The sequence below is a fragment of the Drosophila sulfurigaster genome, unplaced genomic scaffold (genome assembly GCF_023558435.1).
Source record: "Drosophila sulfurigaster albostrigata strain 15112-1811.04 unplaced genomic scaffold, ASM2355843v2 contig_289_pilon, whole genome shotgun sequence".
Classification (NCBI taxonomy): Eukaryota; Metazoa; Arthropoda; class Insecta; order Diptera; family Drosophilidae; genus Drosophila; species Drosophila sulfurigaster.
In genome coordinates this window covers 266059-288628 of record NW_026909668.1, presented here as the reverse complement: position 1 = coordinate 288628, position 22570 = coordinate 266059, and the positions used below count along the sequence as shown (strand labels likewise).

At 43.6% G+C, this 22570-nt stretch overlaps 3 protein-coding genes across 3 annotated transcripts; all 3 read right to left on the bottom strand.

Moving 5' to 3' along the window:
* Positions 1-2027: 2027 nt before the first annotated feature.
* Positions 2028-3369, bottom strand: LOC133849732 (interference hedgehog-like). The gene is made up of 2 exons (XM_062285826.1): positions 3353-3369; positions 2028-3300 (listed from the first exon to the last, which is right to left on the bottom strand). Exons 1-2 carry the CDS (start codon positions 3367-3369, stop codon positions 2568-2570), a joined length of 750 nt encoding a protein of 249 aa, XP_062141810.1. The 3' UTR covers positions 2028-2567.
* Positions 3370-7477: 4108 nt separating this feature from the next.
* Positions 7478-8341, bottom strand: LOC133849731 (uncharacterized). The gene has a single exon (XM_062285825.1). It carries the CDS (start codon positions 8339-8341, stop codon positions 7478-7480), a length of 864 nt encoding a protein of 287 aa, XP_062141809.1.
* A 476-nt stretch (positions 8342-8817) lies between these two features.
* LOC133849730 (uncharacterized) lies at positions 8818-16960 on the bottom strand. Its single transcript, XM_062285824.1, is given in 9 exon segments — positions 8818-9449; positions 9593-9928; positions 10709-10743; positions 10835-10930; positions 10995-11195; positions 11452-11650; positions 12607-13098; positions 13101-13215; positions 16287-16960. Coding segments are annotated over 9 exon segments (2661 nt in total). The 3' UTR covers positions 8818-8936.
* Between the last annotated feature and the right edge of the window lie 5610 nt (positions 16961-22570).

Genomic DNA, 22570 nt, shown 5'->3' with positions numbered 1-22570 from the left:
GAAACAAACTTGATCTGAAAATTATAGCTCTATCTACTATTGTCTCTGAGATCTAGGTGTTCATACGGACGAACGGACAGACAACCAAACGGACAGACGGACATGGCTAGATCGTCTCGGCTGTTGACGCTGATCAAAAATATATATACTTTATAGGGTCGGAGATGGCTCCTCTACCTGTTACATACATTTCCTGTCGGCACAAAATGATAATACCCTTCTACTACTAACCATACAATACATAGATGCGTCACGTCATACAACAAAAACGTCTCCTTAAAAACAGTATTATTGCTGCCCCAGTCGGGCCGTGCGCTGCGATTCGAACACCGAGCCTCTTCGTCTCATTCGAAAATTCGAAGTTCTAACGCAGCGCGCAGCGTTGAGTTCAGTTGCAGATCAAATGCGGAGCGATGAGCACGGGCGCATTTCATTGCGCTCTGCTTTCGTTTCTATATATGCGTGTATGTATCTATTGTACATGCTCGCCTATATTAGTATGTGTATGCATATGAAGTTTTGCAACGTTCAGTTGCCTCACTGACAAGCAGATAGCGCACGTCAATTTTGTTTTGCCGCGACGAAAGTATCGAAGATGAAGTCGAGTGACTGTTCGTGCCTTCGACTCTTCGTGCCTATATACTGGCAATTTACCGTCAGCGAAAATCAAAGTGCGTTGGCTTTACTCGTAATGTGTTGGCGGGTGTGGAAAAGTGCTTGGGTTCAAATCCGTCTTTTTATTTATATTTTATTTTCATTTTTATTTATATTTTTATTTTTACAAATTAAAAATTTAAGTATTCATTTATAAATTCTTTATTTTTTATCAAAACTTTTGATTCAATTTTTTACTAACTAAAATATTACAAAATATAAAAATAAAAACAATATTTTTCAGAAAATATATACAAAATTATACTTTTTAATTATTAGCCGATGAAAACAATTATTATTTATTTCAGAAATATTATCTAATTATAAATGCCAAACTGTCTAGAATTGGGGTGGGTTGTATGCATGTGTGCTTTGTATACACATGTGTATGTGTATACACATTGCAAGAGTTGTTGTTGCAACTACAAGTGATTGGCACGCGCCAGTTGTTATTATTGTTTGTCGACAGTTTAATCTGTTTTGTTTTGATTTGACAAATTTTCTTTTCTATCATTTTGACCGCGCTTTTCTTCTTCTTATTAATTTACCATAAGCTCGTGTAACATGCATATGTGTATATGCAAATATGTACATATGTACAGTCAGCGCCACAAAAAAGCCGCACTTTTAAGGGTTACGAATTTGTAACTTTCAGGGCCTGTGGTTTCATTATATGATTTCGGATTCGCCCAATTTTTTTAACAAGTTAATTGATGGTATGTTAATAAAAGTGCATACCAATTTTATTTTAAATTTGCTTTTAATATTAAAAAATGTTGTTTTTGGTTTCACCTTAGTTTTAACGACTTTTCACTATTATGGCAAACTTAATGAAAAAATCATAAAAGTAATAATAATGAAAAAATTCAACAAAACTATTTTTTCCAATTGAACACCTTACTAACTATAAAAAAAATTAAATCTAGGCAATTTAACATTAGACATATTTTTTAATTTAGCTTAATACTTAGAAATGCCGCCTTTGGCCTTAATTACTGATTTTACCCTATTGGGCATAGAATCGTAAATGGAATCCAAATATTCCTTCGTTATATCGAGTATCCATACTTTTCTATAATTTGTTTTAGCTCCTCCATAGTTTTGGGCTTTCGCTTTCTTATTTTGGCCCCATATAGGCCCCAACACTCTCGATTGGACTAAGGTCTGGGCTGTTTTCTGGCCAATCTAAGGACTTAATGCCCAAGCTGTCAATTTGATAGATAGGAAAAGCTGTCAAGTCACCCAAGCAGCATATTTTCATTTATGATAGAAGTCGACTGAATTCTGAACTGAAAGGTAAACTCAATTTCTAAAGTTCCTAGACTGGCAATTATAATAATTCTAAAATTATTTAAAGATGGCTCATCCAAACGGGGTATTGACATTCACGACGTCTATCTCGGGTGTGCAAGTGCCGCAGGCCACAGCCACAATGCCAAGAGATGTTCAAGGTGAGGGAGGAGGTGGGACGACGGGCGGCGGTCAAAACTCACATTATGATGAGCGCAGAAGTTACTTTCGGATGAAAACGGCAGAATTCAAATGTAAAAGCAAGAGCTGGCCGCAGAGGCCAAGAGGCTTGAGATTTTGAGCATAAAGCTAGCTAATCAAAATATGCGTGAGGCCGCAGAGGCCAAGAGGCTTGAGGCTTTGAACACAAAGCTAGCTAATCAAAATATGCGTCAGGAGCATATACTCAGAATGAGGGAGCTACGATTAAAGATACGCATACTAGAGGAGCAGGAGGAAAATTTGCAAGGACAACCCAGCACATAAAATGTAATTTAGCATATTCATATTTTATTTCGAGCTAAATACAGATTACAGATTAAAATACCAAACCAAAAGCTTAACTGTACTTTAGATATTCACTACCTCAATAAAGATAAACCCAAAGTCTAGGTATCCTAGACTTAAGCCACATCATTAAGGAACTTGTCACTCACCTCGCCCAACTGATTGCGGGCAAAACATTGAACGACGCCCGCGTGCCACTTTTGCACATGATGGATGACAAGGCGATTGAGCTCGATGTTCGTCTCGTTATCCAAGCTGGCATCCTCGCCGTTGAACAGCCAATAGATGTGCGGCTGGGGATGTCCGATGGCATCGCACTCAAGTGTGAGAGCATCACCCTCGTTGGTCAGCGTCGAGTTGGGGCCACGCAGAATGCGCGGACGCTCCAGCACGCTCAGCTTGATCATGTGAACCAGCACCGGTGCAATTCCATTGTCCAGGCGGCACACATACGAGCCCTGATCTTGGGGCTGGACATCGGTGATTTGGAGTCCATAGGCAAGCACACGCGATCGATTGTGATAGATGTTGGGCACATTGGGGCTGCTCCACACGGCGCTGGGACGCGGCGAACCAACGCCCGGACACTCGAGCACAACGGTCTCGCCGGGACGAGCGGCAAGCTGTGTGGCCGGCTGTTGGAGCAGGAAATACGGCGGTGTACGATCCGTGTAATCGACACGCAAATCAATCACCTGCGGCAGACGCAACTCCTCGCCCGTAATCACATTTGTGGCCGCGCACGTATAATTGCCCGCATCCTTGGCGCTCACAGAGTTGAGCACCAAAGCGCCAGCAGCGCCTGAGAGCAGCTCGGACTGCGGCAACTTCTCGCCGTTGCGATAGAAACTCCATAGAGAACATAAATCAGCAGCAAGCAGATATACAGCAACTCACCTACTAAATTACTGGCACCATCTATTTGGGCGCCAATTTTAAATATGAAAGTCACCGACAAAAACGAATCCGTTAAAATTCAAACAAAATTATACTTCATAATTATCATTTTTCTGCCATATCTTAATCAAACCTCAAAAGATCTTAACAATACTTACCTTTTATAATCAGCATAAATTATTCTTTCGATTGCCATTCAATGACTTTTAGGGATATTTCTTTAAAATTATCCTTCAAATTTTTCAAGGGGTTGGTATAGAAAAATAGTCAAAATTTTCAAAAATCTACTTTATCTCAGCCATTTGAAGGACGATCGCGATGTCATTTGGCACAAGGATTGCTCTTATGAAAACAAACTGAATGATGTACTTAAAATGACGAAAGTCCTTACAGGACTCGAAATAAACCGACTTTATTGTAAAAGAAAATTGTTTATATCTCGGCCATATCCTGCCTGATCCTTGCAGGTCCTGTGTCAATCGAAATCCTTTGATGATAGCTATCATCCTGCCAAAGGACATCGCAATTGTCCTTGTGGTTCTCGAGTTATCCTGCAATTTGTACTTTTCGCATGATTCCCTTGGCTCTTGGGCTGAATAAATTGAAATGTTGGATCCTTAGATAACCCCATATTTTTGATACCGATCGATAGATTTTGTCCTCACGAATCGAATGCAACAAGTCCGGTCAAAATACGAAAGGATATAGCTGAGCTAGGATCATTTTTCAATTTGAATATGAGCATAAAGAGAAATTAATTTTTGTAGCATACTTTTATGGTGGACAATTTAAAATCGTCACTCTGTCCACGAGCCATAGATGGCGCCACAAAGTATCTTTTTGGCGTCTTCATAGGTGTGAGAGATTTGATGAAAACGCCGTTGTATTTAACTCAACTTTATTGATTAATATATACGTATAAGTCTGATGAAATTGAAAGCACAAAATTAAGTGAAGTTGGCTGCGAACGATTAACGATTAACCAACTAATCGATTGGTGTTTCCAGCATGTGGGCAATAGGTGGATGACAGAGTTGCCACAGTACTCCCCTCTAGACACGTCTTTCATAAGTTTTGTGCACCGAGTTTTTGTGGTCAAGGAATCCTCTGTCTCGTTGCTCTGGTCGTTGCTCTCTAAGTATGCTGGTTTCAGTCTGTCCACTGAAATAGATGTGTCCTTGCCATTCATTCAAATAACAAAAACTCGATCTGAAAGCTTGTCGATCACTTGGTATGGCCCAGAGTATGGTGGTTGCAGCGGTTGCTTCACGGCATCGGTTCTCACAAACACATGGGAACATTCGTGGATATGCTTGCGAATGAATAGTTTTGGCTTGCTGTGGTGTGTTGGCGAGATGGGCCTTAGCGCTTGCATGCTGGTTCGAAATTCACTGACAAACTCAGCTGGTCTTGGCGGCGAATTTAAATCTGCGAAATAACCGTTAGGCAGATGAAGTGTGCATCCATAAAGCATCTCAGCAGCCGAAGCTTGTAAGTCCTCCTTGATGCAAGTACGGAGGCCAAGGAGGGCGGTAGGAAGCACTTTTAGCCACGGTGTCTCGGAGTCGCACATCAACGCAGCCTTCAAGGACCTATGCCAGCGCTCGATCATACCATTTGACTGTGGATGGTACGGAGTTGTATGGATATGATTGCTTCCAACGAGATTCGCTAATGATTTGAATAGTGCGGATTCAAATTGCGTTCCTTGGTCTGTCGTTATGATCCTTGGACAACCAAATCGCGCTATCCAGCAGTTCCAAAAAGCTCTGCAGACAGTTTCCGCAGTCATGTCTCGAAGAGGGACCGCCTCCGGCCAGCGAGAGAATCTGTCAATCATTGTGAGGCAGTACCTGTATCCGTCGACCAGTGGCATAATGACAATGTCCAGATGGACATGCTCGAATCGATGATCTGGAATCGCAATCTTTTCAGGCAGCAATGAATTGTGTTTGTGGATTTTCGCCTTTTGACATGATAAACAATTCCTTGACCATGACAGGACATCTTTACACATAGAAGGCCACACTTACTTGTGCCGGATTTGTTTAAGCGTTGCTCTGCCGCTAGGGTGTGACAATCCATGTAGGTGGGAGAAAATGCGGTGTCGCAATGACTGAGGAATGTATGGACAAACGGATCCGGTTGAAACATCGCAGTACACAAAGACTTCTTTGGTGAGCTCCACAGGTTGCAGCTGCAGCGAAGTTGTTCCATTTAGAAGTGCAGATAACTCGCCGTCTGATGCTTGCGCCTCTTGAATGCTTTGGGCGTCGACTGATGACGGCATGGATATTGCGTTTAAACGCGATAATGCATCTGCAACCACGTTTTCGTCGCCACTCAAATGACAAATTGAGGTTGAAAATTGGGAAATGAAACTAAGATGTCGCAATTGGCGAGGTGACGCCTTCTCCGGTCGCTGTGAAAAGGCATAAATTAGGGGCTTATGATCAGTTTTGATCACAAACACTCTTGCTTCAATACATGCTTGAAATGTTTTATCGCCTCGTAGATTGCCAACAATTCGCGGTCGTATGTGCTGTAGTTGCGTTCTGTACTATTGAGCTTTTGGAATAAAATCCAAGAGGTTGCCAACCATGTTCAGAGCTCTGCTCCAAAACAGCTCAATAGCTGTGTCCGACGCGTCACACACCAGGCAGAGATCAGCGCGTGGATTGGGGTAGACGAGCGTGGTTGCGTTTGCCAAGCTTCTTTTGCATTCCAGAAAAGTGTTTATAGTTTCAGGATTCCAATTTATGGGACGCCTGACATTCTTTTCATGTTGCGTGTTAAGTCGTTGAGGGAGCCTGTATTCGCGAGGCGTGAGGGATGCAGCGTCGATAATAATTCAAAATTCCCAGGAATCGGCCCAATTCACAGATTGTTTGTGGCTGTGGGAAATTCAACATCGCGCTTATTCGGTCCTGTGGTGGTTTTATGCCTTTGCTGCTGACCACATAGCCAAGGAACTGTACCTCTGCCTGAGCAAAATTGCATTTGTCTCGGTTGATGACCAATCCGTGTTTCTTAAGAATGAAGAATGAATGAACATTTTGCACGTGTTGCTTATGCTGTTCTTCCGAGCTCGACATGATGAGAATGTCATCAACATAACAAAACACGTAATCAATTTCACGGAAGATCTGGTCAATGAACCGCTGGAACGTTTGCGTTGCATTTTTAGTCAAATGGCATAAAAACAAATTCAATCAAGCCAAATGGAGTGCAAATAGCCGTCTTCTCTATGTCCTCCTGCGCCATTGGAATTTGGTAGTAAGCCTTTTCAAGATCAAGCGTTGTGAAAATTTTCTTATTGTGAAGGCGATCAGCAAAATCCTGAATGTGTGGAATCGGATAACGGTCTGGAACCGTAATTCCATTCAGCTTGCGGTAATCGCCACAGGCGCGCCAAGATCCATCCTTTTAGCCACCATGTGCAAGGGACTGGCCCATGGGCTTTTGGAGTAACGGCAAATTCCCTTATCAATGAGCGTATTGACTTGCGATTTGGCTGAAGCAAGTTTCTCGCCAGATAATCGTCTAGGTCGCTCAGCTACAGGTGCGCCGCTTGTTTTAATGAAGTGACAAACGTTGTGTGCATGGACTCGCTCGAGAGAAATCATTTTGTCGATCTTTTGCACATCAGCTGACAAATTTGATGACTTGAGTTCCAGAGATTTTTGTAAGTCGTGTGACGGTTCAGTGGTGCCATGGTGAGTTGACTTTGAGTTGTCAAGTAATCGTTGTTCACTGACGTCGACGAGGAGATGATGTGCGGCAAGGAAGTCTGCGCCGATTATAGGTGTTTGTACATCAGCGATGATGAATGGCCATGTGAACGAGCGATGCAGGGCCAGGTCGAGCTGAAGAGTACAATTTCCGTAGGTTTTGATTGTAGATTGATTAGCGGCATACAGATAAAGTCTGCCGTTGATGCGTGTGTGCGGTGCCATGCTGCGTGGGATCACTGACACCACTGATCCGGAATCAATGAGGAATGATTGGTTTGACAAGCGATCTTTGATGTGTAGACGCCGGTCCAGGCCAATTTGTTGAATGTTTGGAGCTTTGTGGCTGCTGGTGGTTACTGCGCTACCGTTTACCAGCTGAGTCAACGGTAGCATCTTTAGTTTGACGACTGGTAGCGTGGACATGCTGGCTGGCACTTGCGAGCATTCTCACCGAATCTAGTGTGGTAGAAACATAGTTTCGAATCGACATCATTAGGGCTATCATGTGGATGCCGTGACGATTGGGCATGTTTTGACTGGCGTAGCTCGCCCTGAAGCTTGTCGACTTTTGTAGTGAGCGCTCGTAATGCCGATGTTACTTCTGACATGCCGGTTTGCTTGCCGCTCAAAGCATCAACTTGGTGCTGCTGCTCTGTTAGTGCAGTTGACTCAACAAATGCAGAACCTGGCTCGCTAGCTTCAAGCATTTTATCTGCAATCTCCGCCAATTTGTCAAGGTTGTTCTCGTCCCATACCGAAATGAGCGGTCGGATCGAGTTTGGAAGCTCCGCCAGAAACAACGATCGAATAACTGCCTCGCAGCCCGTGGCTGGTGCTAAGCGCCGCATGTGGTCAAGGATGTCTGACGGTTTCTTGCCAAGAGTTTCGCCGCCACGCAAAAGTCTTTTCAGCTTTGAGTCAGATGATTCTGCGAACTTGTCGAGCACGCGCTGCTTTAAAATGGCATATTTGTTTGTCAGCGGTGGCGATGCGATCAGATCCTCCAGTTTGGCAATGACATCCTCCTCCAAATTCACAGATATAATGTCGAATTTGTTATCGTCAGTGACATTATGCAGATGAAATAGGCGATCCAACTGAGAAAACCAAAGCTGAGGATTAGTTTTGTTGAATTTCGGAATGCGAAGTTGCACGCATTGCGATGACAATCCAGCTGGTTGGCCATGTGACTGCAGTTGCTCGAGTTGCTGTTTCACATCCCGCAGTTGTTCTGCGAGGTTTTGATCGTGTGCCTGCATGTTTGCGCCAAAAATGCGTCTTCAGTGTCATGAGCTTGGCATTCCACTGAACGTAAATTGTAGTTGTGTTTTTGCAGTCAGGGTCACCACTTTGGCGTCTTCATAGGTGTGAGAGATTTGATGAAAACGCCGTTGTATTTAACTCAACTTTATTGATTAATATATACGTATAAGTCTGATGAAATTGAAAGCACAAAATTAAGTGAAGTTGGCTGCGAACGATTAACGATTAACCAACTAATCGATTGGTGTTTCCAGCATGTGGGCAATAGGTGGATGACAGAGTTGCCACACTTTTATATGCAATATCTTCATATTACGTAGCTTATGCGACTTTACATTATATTTTTTATTAATACAGTTTTTGCTTTTGTTGTCAATTTGGGAGATTGTGTAAAATCTTAAAATACGTACACGTGTGTGTGGTTTAAAAATAAAATTACTGATTAAATTAGTTGTCTATAACTAAGCAGCGAGATAACGTTAATAGTTGAATGGGAATGCCAACGCCACCATTCTGATGATGGTGATGATTGTGATGATGGTTGTAATTCTGATGGTGCTGATGATGATGATGCGGCTGCATCATCTGCTGCTACTGCTGCTGGTGATGCAGCAGATGCTGTGGCAAATTGTTGTTGCTACTGTTGGTATTATTATTATTATTGTTGTTGCTGCTGTTGTTGTTGTTGTGGTGATGATTGTTGAGATTGGTGTGACTGTTGTGCTGACTGCCCGACGCACGTCGCTGCCGTCGCAGCGATGGTATGCGCGTGGGCGTACCCAACGCCTCCTCGAGCCCATAGCCCATGGCCGCCTGTTGCTGCTGCTGCTGTTGATGATGATGTTGCTGCTGTTGCAAGTTGCGCACACTGCGTTCCAGCGTGCGTCGCTGTTGATCCAGCATAGGCGAGGCGCCACTTGTTGCCACTGCCGCCTTTTGCGAGTAGTATGTGGCATGCGGCGGCACAGGAGGCGCTTGCATCTGCGACGCTGGCTGCAGACGCTTCTGCAGCAAGGTGGGCGTGCCTGGGGCATGATACGGCTGCGCATGATGCAGTCCTGGTTGATGCAACGCAGCAGCTGCCGCAACAGCCAAAGCATTGTTCTGCAAGCAAATTGAAGAAATCATTGTATTAATCAATAATAAAATAATCAAATGTAGTTGCTGTAGATGAATGATGAAGTGTGGGCATCAAAACAAATTTCGACTGGCTTTTAATTGTTTTGTGGTTGTTTTGTTGTATTTACGTTTACTTGCTGCTGTTGTGCCTTGGCTGCCGCCGTTTTCTTGGGCAGCGGCAGCGGTGGCAGCGGCTTGCTGGGCGCCTTCGTTGTGATGGCGTTGGCGATGGGCGTGGCCGAGTCGCAAGCCTCCAAGGTCTCGCAAGAGGATGAAGCGCCCGTCTGTTCCACATGCTCACTGTCCGCATCCGCTTCGGCTTCGGCATCCGCATCGATATCATTGTCGACGATATCAACGACAACAGCCGCAGCTGCAACTGCAACAGCGGCCGCGAGACTCGATTGATCCGGATTGGAGGCGTGGCTGGCGATGCCATTGGGCGGGGAGGAAGCGCAGCTCCATCACATTACGATTCTGCAACACACGGTATGGACGGGATTTCTCTCTCTTTCAGTTTGGCTGGGCAAACGAAGACGAATAACGGAAGACAGAGCAACACCAACAGCGACAGAGAGAGCGGGAGATAGAAGAAGACCACGAACCAGAGCGAGAGCGAAAGTGCGGACACAGCAAATACGACAACAAAGAAGGAAAATTAATTTCAAAGACTAATCGAAATCGAGTTTGAAAAATATGAATATATGGAGAAGAAATTGCTATCGACAAACAAAGAAAATAAATATTTCGTTCTAGAAAGAGATAGCAACAGAAAAACATAAGTATTTTGCTTAAGACAGAGATAGCAATACAAGAACTGGACTAGATCTGGAAATTATAGAAGAATCTAAGAATAAATATAAAGAATGGGATAACGAAAGTACAAAACTGACTAGTTAAGGAATAATTAACTGATATAGATGTAGAAAAGGCAAGGAAGCTTAAAAAGACATCTTTTAGTTACATATGTATAATTCGTATACACAAGAAATAATATCAAGGAAAACACAAGATACTTCAATATGCACTACAAATATATCTGCAATTTTGCAATGATTTTGATTCTGAACTGAGTTCTTGCTATCAAATTTATGCTTAATTTGGTTTAAACACATATCTCACTTAACGGCCACTCTATATTTAATACTAACAGCATATTTTTAGCTCACAATCAAATAACAAATAATATAGAAAATGAAATAATGAAAAAGTACAACAAAAAACTTCCGTTAACATCTCTTTACATAGCTGCCTATAATTTCTTTTTCATGTTTGGCCGCTAAGCGAGATGTAAAACTAAATTGTGTAATTGAATTTAAAGAAATAAGTAAATTACATAAAGAGGAACTAAAAGTGTAGAAAAGTTCAACAGAGGCCAGCCTTGTGATTGTGATGCGGTGCCACGCCCAGCACGGCGGAGCTAACAAAATCCGTTTGAATGTGATCCAATTGCGGCTTGTTCTCATCTATTTCGAATGGATAAGTTAATTAGAGATTTGCTTTACATCAAGATGAAATTCATTCACTTACCCTCAAGTGGCGCGTTGCTGCGTCGTCGCAGGCACAAACATGCAACCACTGTGGCAATGAGCAGCAGAAGGCCACCGCCAGCGACGCCTGCAATTACCGGATACATGGAATGCTGCTCATCCTCCCCAGTTGCCTTCGATAGCGGCACAATGGCGGGCGTGGCGGACGTTGATGCGTGTCCAGCAGCTTCTGCTAATTCTGCTAATTATTATGATTACTATTACTATTATTATTATTATTACAATCGTAATTATTATTATTTCTGTACAACTATTTTTTGTAAACGGATTTAATTGTACTTTGAATTCTTTTAGTTTTTTTTTTTTGGGGTGGGCGCTGGGGAGTTACCGATTATCAATTACCCCATAAGCCATTCTCTAATTGTAATTGTAAATCGAAATGAAATACAGTGAACAAAGCAACAAAAGAACAACAAAAATAACAATTGTGTACTTACCAACTCTCATATATTTGCGCTTGTTTTTGTTGCGTGACGATGACGTCATCGACGAGGAGCCAGAAGAGGACGAAGATCCGGATGAGGAGGATCCATGGCTGGGTTCGTGATCAAAGCGCAATGGAACATTGCCCAGCGGTTGATCGTCTTCGCCGCTTATCTGCAACGGATTCACACGAAACAAATTTCCTTCGCTGGTCTAGAGATCGAGGAAAAATAAAAAGAAAGATTTGGTTACAAATTCGCAATTGAATTGAACAGATTCCGAATGTTGTTCATTTATTTGATGAACTAATCAGATTGGAGCTTCCAATTTGGTAGATTGGAGCTGCCAACTTGGTAGATTTGAGCTGTCAATTTGATAGATAGGAAAAGCTGTCAAGTCACCCAAGCAGCATATTTTCATTTATGATAGAAGACGACTGAATTCTGAACTGAAAGGTAAACTCAATTTCTAAAGTTCCTAGACTGGCAATTATAATAATTCTAAAAATTATTTAAAGATGGCTCATCCAAACGGGGTATTGACATTCACGACGTCTATCTCGGGTGTGCAAGTGCCGCAGAATACAGCCACAACGCCAACGGATGTTCAAGGTGGGGAGGAGGTGGGACGACGGGCGGCGGTCAGAACTCAAATTATGATCAGCACAGAAGTTACTTTCGGATGAAAACGGCAGAATTAAAATGTAAAGAGCAAGAGCTGGCCGTAGAGGCCAGGAGGCTTGAGATTTTGAACATAAAGCAAGCTAATCAAAATATGCGTGAGGCCGCAGAGGCCAAGAGGCTTGAGATTTTGAACATAAAGCAAGCTAATCAAAATATGCGTGAGGCCGCAGAGGCCAAGAGGCTTGAAATGTTGAACATAAAGCTAGCTAATCAAAATATGCGTCAGGAGCATATACTCAGAATGAGGGAGCAACGATTAAAGATACGCATACTAGAGGAGCAGGAGGAAAATTTGCAAGGACAACCCAGCACATAAAATGTAATTTAGCATATTCATATTTTATTTCGAGCTAAATACAGATTACAGATTAAAATACCAAACCAAAAGCTTAACTGTACTTTAGATATTCACTACCTCAATAAAGATAAACCCAAAGTCTAGGTATCCTAGACTTAAGCCACATCATTAAGGAACTTGTCACTCACCTCGCCCAACTGATTGCGGGCAAAACATTGAACGACGCCCGCGTGCCACTTTTGCACATGATGGATGACAAGGCGATTGAGCTCGATGTTCGTCTCGTTATCCAAGCTGGCATCCTCGCCGTTGAACAGCCAATAGATGTGCGGCTGGGGATGTCCGATGGCATCGCACTCAAGTGTGAGAGCATCACCCTCGTTGGTCAGCGTCGAGTTGGGGCCACGCAGAATGCGCGGACGCTCCACCACGCTCAGCTTGATCATGTGAACCAGCACCGGTGCAATGCCATTGTCCAGGCGGCACACATACGAGCCCTGATCTTGGGGCTGGACATCGGTGATTTGGAGTCCATAGGCAAGCACACGCGATCGATTGTGATAGATGTTGGGCACATTGGGGCTGCTCCACACGGCGCTGGGACGCGGCGAACCAACGCCCGGACACTCGAGCACAACGGTCTCGCCGGGACGAGCGGCAAGCTGTGTGGCCGGCTGTTGAGCAGGAAATACGGCGGTGTACGATCCGTGTAATCGACACGCAAATCAATCACCTGCGGCAGACGCAACTCCTCGCCCGTTATCACAATTGTGGCCTGTTTAATAAAAATTTTAAAACTATTAATAATAATTTAAAATTGAAAGCCCCACAAGACGACATCTACGAAGTATTAAAACTACACTACATGGTATTTCACAAATTTTTAAAAATGTTCCATATGCCCGAAAAATAAAGGAAACTATCGTAAATGAATGTATTGCGCAAGTGGAAAGCGTGGAAAAATACTCAAAATGGTATTCAAAATGGCATACATGCAATGAGCACCGACTATTTATATTAAATTATTTCATACTCGTCCTGCTTCGAAAAACAGTATTTGGCTAACGGAGAAGCTATGTGGCGAGAAGCTAAAAAGCACCCGAAAACTAGAAATTATAAAATCTTAAAAAATAAAAAATCTAAGAAGCCTTATTAATCGCAGAATCGTCAAAGCCAAGTTTGTCAGTCCGTATATGTGTGGTAACGTAAACAAACACAAATAATTAGATTAGGTGGGGAACATGGAGATTTACAAATAATCTCAAGTCGACTCGAAGGTCATTTGATGACCCCATTGCACTTGCAATGGCCTCCTCGTGGTGTTCCCTGGATACCGATCAAGTAAATTTACTTAATTGGTAACTAATTCGAGCGGCGAAAAACAATAATAACAACTGGCGCGTGCCAATCACTTGTAGTTGCAACAACAACTCTTGCAATGTGTATACACATACACACGGGAAAGCACACATGCATACAACCCACCCCAATTCTAGACAGTTTGGCATTTATAATTAGATAATATTTCTGAAATAAATAATAATTGTTTTCATCGGCTAATAATTAAAAAGTATAATTTTGTATATATTTTCTGAAAAATATTGTTTTTATTTTTATATTTTGTAATATTTTAGTTAGTAAAAATTGTATCAAAAGTTTTGATAAAAAATAAAGAATTTATAAATGAATATTTAATTTTTTAATTTGTAAAAATGAAAATATAAATAAAAAATGAAAATAAAATATAAATAAAAAGACGGGATTTGAACCCAAGCACTTTTCCACACCCGCCAACACATTACGAGTAAAGCCAACGCACTTTGAATTTCGCCGGCGGTAAATTGCCAGTATATAGGCACGAAGAGTCGAAGGCACGAACAGTCACTCGACTTCATCTTCGAGACTTTCGTCGCGGCAAAACAAAATTGACGTGCGCTAGCTGCTTGTCAGTGAGGCAACTGCACGTTGCAAAACTTCACATGCATACCCATACTGACATAGGTGAGCATGTAGATACATGCACGCATACATAGAAGCGAGAGCAGAGCGCAACGAAATGCGCCCGTGCTCATCGCTCCGCATTTGATCTGCGACTGAGCTCAACAGTGGTGTCATATCCGCTTTTTCCCGTCAGATTTGGATTTTTGAAGTGTGATTGCGGGAAAAATATGAAAACAGCGGGCAGCGGGAATTCTGGCTTTTTGACCAAAGTTAAGGACCTTTTTCTTTAGTTTACTTATACTCAAATTTTAGTGATGTTTAAATTGAATTTAACAGCTGAAATGTTAAAATATATATTTATCGACAAAATATCGATATTTACTTGTATCAAATAACTTCCCTCAAAAGTTTGCACCTAAATTGGAGCGATTTCCATAACTAACATTGTGAAATTCGCTTGCGCTAAAACAAATTGACGATGCGAAAGGAAGTCTACAAGCTACGAATGGTTTTGGAATTTTTTTTTCTGTTTTATTTTCTTATCTGATAATTGCAAACCAAAAAATGAAATGAATGAATGAATTTACATATGTATATATTTTATCTTAAAACAGAACAAGTTCCTAAAATCAATCTTAGTTTTAAATATAGTGCTCATCCAAAGCCTTAAGAATAACCTTTTCAGTTTATGTTTTTTTTTTCACTGTAAAGATGGTCGCACGTGACATCTGTCAGAGAATTACCAATTATATTTTATATTACGTATTGAACTGAGGGTTTATAAATGAAAAACATATACCACATTGCTTTATAAAAATAAGCTTTTTTCCTAACTTTTTTCTCTGGTATTCCGTTTTTTTTTTAGCTTTTTGTTTTCGCTGATCCAGCTTTTTTTGCTTAGAAAAAATGACACCACTGGAACTCAACGCTGCGCGCTGCGTTAGCACTTCGAATTTTCGAATGAGCCGAAGAGGCTCGGTGTTCGAATCGCAGCGCACGACCCGACTGGGGCGGCAATAATACTGTTTTCAATGGGACGTTTTGGTTGTATGGCGTGACGCATCTATGTATTGTATGGTTAGTGGTTGTATATATGCAACTCGGTGCGGGCGTAGAAATGCCAGTGCATACCTACATGAAGGTAATGTTGGCAGAAAATGCGATATTCCCCATTGATGATGGTTGTTCATTATTGATGTTTTTTGTCTTTGTTGGTTGTTGGTTATTTTTATTGAACTATTGTGTTTAATTGTTTAATTTATTTATACATTGTTGTTTAGCAATATATATTAAATTATGTAATTTGTTTAAACAAATTTGTTTTCAATGATGGTAATGTTGTTGGTGTCTAATTAAAATTGGAAGTGAAGACCGAGCAAAATTGATCAATGAATGATTGTCTGCGTGCTAAAGAGAAAGTGTTCATATTAAAAAAAGTGTCTGTCAATAAATAGCAAAACACAAAAAAAATCACTTAGAAAAAAAGTGCAAGGGAAATAAAATGTCGACTGGACGCGAAGAGCATGATTCCTTCTGAAAAATAACAAGAGTTTTTATGATTATTAATATTCCGCTTTATTCGCAAACACAAAGAGTAGGCCTAATAGTTGTTGGTACAACGAAAACGAAAACGAAAAGATAACGAGTGATCACGCGCTGATAAGTTCTTGATTTCAACTACTTTTATGATTCTATGCTAAGTTACATTAAGCCTAACTTAACTAGAGTGGCGAAGCGAGGCGAATTCGCTCAGAGAGCAACAAACGAAAGCTTTATTGCGCTCTCGCTTCGCCCTAATTCTAACAACTTCATTTGGTACTTCATGCTTTAAATAATACTACTCAAATGCGCCAACACCGGCCCCCATGAACGGCTGTGCCTCCATACGATTGGCAGAGGCGCCAATTTGTGTATTGGCCGTTTATACAGCCCTCCTGCGCTGGTTCGCACGTCTGCGACGCGCACCGCCCCATCTGCTCCTGGGTACACCGCCTCGACTCGACCCACCATCCACTGCATCGGCGGCTGGTTGTCTTCTGCGACGACGACGAGCTCTCCGATTTGCAGATTTGGCTGCAACCGGTCCCACTTGGCCCGTGCCTGCAGGCCCAGCACATACTCCCGGGACCATCGCTGCCAGAACGCTCGCTTGAGCGACGAGACAGCTCGCCATCGCCTTAAGCAACTCAGACCCTCCTGGTCCGGGGTCCGCGATGCTGCCGGTGCCACCAGTGGACCGTCCACCAGTAGATGCCCTGGGGTTAGCGCCTCGCCGTCGTTGGGGACGTGGCTTACGGCTCTAGCGGGCGGGAGTTGAGCACCGCCTCGACCGCCACGACCACTGTCTGCAGCTCCTCGGCCGTGAGCAGGGCGTTGCCCACCGTGCGTAGGAGTAGGTACTTTGCAGACTTCACACCTGCCTCCCATAGTCCTCCGAAGTGAGGAGCCCTCGGCGGTATGAACGCAAATTCGCATCCGCTTCTTGATGCGAAGTCGCGAACTGCGTTCTCCTCGGCCTCGACTCGCCTCCTTAGCTCCTCCAGATGGCGACTTGCTCCGACGAAGTTCGTCGCGTTGTCGCAATGGACTCGGCTCGGGCATCCTCTTCGACCAACAAACCTTTGGAAAGCCATTAGAAATGCATTAGATGACAGATCGGATACAATTTCTAAGTGAACCGTTTTGACGCAAAACAGACGAACAAAGCTATGTACGACTTGTACGGCGGCTTTACGCGAATCCTATAGATACTTTCAACTGGGCCACAAAATCTACACCACAAATTGAAAATGGGCGGAGCGCTCGGAGTCGATCAGCAGGCAAATTTCCCATTATTTGCGTAAGCAGCCGAGGTTTGCATTTAAAGCAACGGATGCATGATCGTACTGTCTGACGACAAAGCTCTTGAGCATTGACTAACCAAAGTCGTTCTCTGAGAATGCTCACGAGCGCTCTTGGGCCAGCGTGACAGTTGGTCAAGTGAAGGTACCTCACATAGCTGCGAGCAAATTGTGAGCGCTTCGACAAGAGGAGTGGAAACTTAGCATCATACGAAATAGGAGCATTTACCAGTCGCCCCCGACTCGCAACAACGAAAACGAAGACCAAGCACCTTCATACTCATGTATGAATGGATTGAGTCGTTGTAGACTCGAGCTCACACGTGTACTCTTACGAGCCCTTTCTATATCGCCTCTGAATTCGAAATCCTGCATTACTTCTACTATTTTGCTGAATGCTTCTTTTAGTTCTGATGCCGTTGGAACCAGTTCAAATTTAACTGTTTTGTCTTTGCATCTTCGAATGAAGCGGAACACATAAGCGAACACTCTCAACAGACTTGTGTGCGACGAAAAACTTTCGATCGAGTCCACTAGATCTGACTTTACCACTATAGCTGTCAGTCCAACAGCTGTTTTGCGCACTTCCAAATTGCGCGTCTCTTCAGAGACGAAATGGTGGTTAACTGGCCATGCGTCTTGTGGTTCCATCAAGAATGACGGACCACTAAACCACATTGACGCGCACAGTTCAGTCACATTGCAACCTCTCGATACAATGTCTGCGGGGTTGTGCTTAGTTCGAACATGACGCTCTTTGACCACTCTTGAATCTCAGCCTTTCGATTCGACACGAATGTCGCGAGAGTGGAAGGATGTGACCGGATCCAATGAAGAGTGACTTCCGAATCTGACCAAAGAACCGTCCGTTCAATTGGTGATCGGATCAGCCTTCGTATGCGGTGGCAGAGTTCTGCAAGAAGGTGAGCTGCACACAACTCAAGTTAGGAAGAGTCTTAGTCTTGAGGGAGCTACTTTTGATTTTGAGGTTAGTAATGATACTTTACAACCTTTTGCAGTATGCGTACGAACGTAAATACACGCCCCATACGCTCTTATTGAGGCGTCGGCGAAGCCATGTATCTCTATCGGTGACGTAGGCTCTATGAACAAATATCGTGGCAATTTTATGTTTTGCAATTGTGTCAAATTTAACTTCAATTGCTGCCACGATGTATCCAAACTCAATGGTATGGATTCGTCCATGCGGAGAACCCAGGAGCATTCGAGAACCACTTCGCAAGTTCAAAACCTGCTCCTAGCAGTATCTGCGACACTTCAGACTTAATTGTCTTCAGGTCCTCGACGCATGCGGCACCAGTCAACATATCGTCAACGTAGAAGTCTTGCCTGATAACTTCAGCTGCCATGGAGTGCGAGGATTTCGCAATCTCGCTCAGCTGGATCAAACACCGTATGGCCAAGAATGGCGCTGGCGCAGTGCCATATGTTACAGTATTTAATCTGAATAATCTCAACGAGTCTGATAGATCTTTTCTCCACACTATGAGCTGATAGTTTCGATCTGCCTCGTGCACCATAACTTGGCGGAACATCTTTTGATGTCGGCCGTTACTGCGTATTTATGCAATCGAAAACGAAGCAGAGTCGAAAACAGTTCTTCTTGAATGGTCGGCCCGACCATAAGAATGTCATTCAACGCCTTATGTGTCGAAGTGCGACACGAAGCATCAAATACGACCCTCAGCTTTGTCGAAGTGCTTTGGGGCCGTAGTACACATTGGTGCGGAATAACATAGTGTGGTGTACTTGGAAGTATGTGACTCACTTCGGACATGTGGCCCATCTCTACATATTCTTCCATAAATTCCAAGTACATTCGCTTTAACTCGGGATCTCGAGTTAAGCGATTTTCAAGCGACAAAACCGCCGTTTAGCAACTTCAAATGAGCACCCAAGCTGGTGCGAATCTGATTTGAACGGCAGTCTTACTTCAAAACGACCAGACGGCAATCTTCTCACATTATTTGTGAAATGATCTTCACAACTTTGTTGTTCAGCGGAAAGGACTTTGGAGGAGAGCGCACATCTTCGACAGTCCAAAACTTCAGCAAGGTCTTGTCAATCGAGCTCAAACTTTCTTCCTGATAGCTCAGATTGACAGTCATCTTCAGGTTAGATTTTTCACCAGGAGTGTACCGCCCCGAGACAATCCACCCAAGGCTTGTCTTTTGGAGGATTGGACACTCTGGACCTTGCTTGATTTGGCCAACGGACAATAGGTCAAAAATGTTTCAGCGCCGATCAATTTTCTGTGGTTTAAAGAAATAGGGATCCGCTAGCTGAATATTGTCAGGTATCTTCCAGCCACTGACATTTACAGTGTGATCTGGCTGATAACCTGAGATCGATTTGAGGATCCATAAATCGATCGCGTACTTATTGCAGCCAACTCGCGACTTCACCACAGTGTGTATCTTTTTCTTAACTTGAGAATTGATTCACCAATGCCAAGCAAGCTGATGCACGAGTCTTCTCTACGCAAATGCAGCCGCTGAGCTAGTTCCTCAGTCACAAAATTAATTTGTGACCCAGAGTCCAACAAAACTCGGGCTAAGACGAAATCGCCTGAATTAGTCTTTATTTTGATGACTGCTGTGGTCAGGATCACTTTATCCGACACGGTCGCATGCATCGCATGCGAAGTGGATGGTCGATCAGGCTCAACAGCGGAGAGACTCGGGGTGGTAACGCTCTACTATTTGTAGTCGCAGAATATATGTGCAGCAACGTATGATGTAAACGGCTGCACACACAACACTTTTTTGCCTTACATTTGGCGACAGTGTGACCCTTCCGAAGACACTTTGTGCATAATGCAGTTGTTTTCGCGTAGTCGAATCTCTGTTTAACTGCCAAGGCAGCAAACATCGAGCAACTCACGATGGAATGATCTTGGGAATTGCATATTTGGGTCTTTTGATCAATCTTATCTTTGAGCGTCGTACACGAAAACGAGCTTTTATTAAGCTGTTTAGCGGAAACGGCTTGACTATCGGACTTTGTCGAATTCTCAGCTGACAAGTGCTGATATCGACGATTAAGCACAGTTTCACACTCACTCCTGTAACGGCGCCTGAAGCCGATATGATTTAAATGCGTCCTAAAAGTATGCTAGTTTAATTTCAACTAAGAGCGCAGCTTTAAGTGCATCAGCTGCGCTGGAAAGCTGAGCTTAAAGTTGTGCATCAGCTGCACTGAAAAGCTCACATTTGACGTTTAGCGAGTTGCACTGGATAGCTCAGCTTTGACGTTTTGCGTCACCACGCGCATGCGCAGCCAACTTGCTGAGCCGGTTCCGGTCAAATCACTTTTCTGGTGACCGGCAGCGCGCATAGACGCATAGTGGAAATTGTGTAGAACATTTTTAGTGCAACAAGACTTGGTAAGAACTGTGATAGATTCTGGTAGACGTATTGGTCTTATTATTGTTGCTTTCGCAGGTCGTTGTCGTTTTCTTGGCTTTGTGATTTGGCTCTTTTGAGCGCAACCGTGCCTCCCTTAGCGACACTGAGTCACCTTTGCTGCCGCCATACGGCCAGCGGAGCGCCTTAGCGCCATCTTTGCTGCCGCACTAGCGGCCAGCGGAGCGCCCTTAGCGCCACCTTTGCGCGCATAGCGGCCAGCGGAGCGCCTTAGCGCCATCTTTGCCGCCGCGTCAGCGGCCAGCGGAGCGCCACTGAGCGCCATCTTGGCTGCCGCACTTGCGGCCAGCGGAGCGCCAGGCGCGTCTTCTTGGTTACCGCGTCAGCGGCCAGCGGAGCGCCTTCGAGAGCCATCTTGGCTACCGCGCCAGCGGCCAGCGGACCGCCTTCTAGCGCCATCTTGGTTACCGCGCTAGCGGCCAGCAAAGCACCAGCGAGCGCATCTTTCTCGAGCCGCCAGCGCAGCACCCCTGCGCCTCGTTTTCTTGTCCAGGATTTGCACCTGTAACCACATCTCATCACCAGCATCTTTAGCATCTTCAGCTCATTTCATCTTTACTCATCTTCTCATCAGCGACTAGTTCGCGTATATAAAACATTGTGTGTGATAAAACTGAAACTGAATGCGTGATAAATTAAAAGAAGAATTAAAAGAAAAGAATTCGAAAAGTTTGAAAGAAAATGATGTGCTACACTGTTTGAGATTAAATAGAAAAATGTAAAAGATTAAAATTTAACAGTGTAGCGCCGATCAGCACAAATTAACAAAAAAAAAAAAAAAATGTTATTGGAATTTAGTGGTGCTGAGTTGCAAATATTGCAAAAAATTGAAAAGTAATTGAAAAGTGAATTTTGAAAGAAAAATGCACACGAAGACAAAGAAGTTAAAAGTTTAAATATTATTTAAAAATTAAAAAGTTCACTTGTTCACAAGTATATTTAAAATTCAAATATGTTACGTTTTCGATATCGTTTGTGCCAGCAATGTTGGGGGTTATCGATATATCGCGAGGCGATGTATCGGGAGATAGGAAATGGCAACTCCAGGGAGGGAAATTTGAAAATTGCTCCTCCTGTTAAATAGGAGTTCAAAAGGAATGTCAACTTTTTCACAAGAGGTTACAACGTGGATTTTTCTGGAGTCGAGGAGTTGATTTTTGATCGAGGTTGGAGACGGTCGACCGGAAGATCGTGCTGACGATCTTGACTTTTCCTTGCGGAGTGGAATTTTGAAGGAGGTTGGAGACGCTCCACCTATAGAAAACGACTGTTCGAGTGTTATTTTGGCTGGTCAATGTTTGCGCCATAGCAATTTATTACGAAGGTGTATCGCTTATCACAGTATACGCAAGTCCGGTTAAATCGCCGAGAGTATAAAGGCGCAAGACACCAACAAGCAGTGAAAAAGCAACAACAACTGCAACAACAAAAGCAGCAGCAACTGCAACAACAAAAGCAGCAGCAACTGCAACGACAAAAGCAGCAGCAACCACAACAACAACAAGCAGCTGCAACATCGACTGCAACAGGCGGCGGCAACAACAACAACGTCAACTCCAGCAGAGAGCGACGGCAGCTACATCCAAAGCAATTGCAACAAGCTACGGCAACAACAAAACCACGACTGCAACAACAACGACAACGACAGCCACGACCAGAACATCACCGCTGGACAGGCGCGGGCGATCGTCGCCGCGAGAAGGCACACGGCGCTTCAACGACGACGGAGCAGCATCGACGACGTGGGGCAGCGAGCGTCAGAAGACGCCGCCTACGGTGAGTCAGTTCCAAGCCAGCCCCATTTCCGACCGCCAGTGCGGTGTGTCCCAATACTCGCGACCGTCATCCCGCTACGTAAGCGGAAACAGCAATCAATTTGTTCTCTCGAGATTTGCTGCCTGTAATTTTCTGCTGATATGCTCATT

What these genes read in the sequence shown, in the direction of transcription:
- LOC133849731 (XM_062285825.1), bottom strand. Translation starts at nt 8,341, where the DNA reads ATGCAGGCACACGATCAAAACCTCGCAGAACAACTGCGGGATGTGAAA.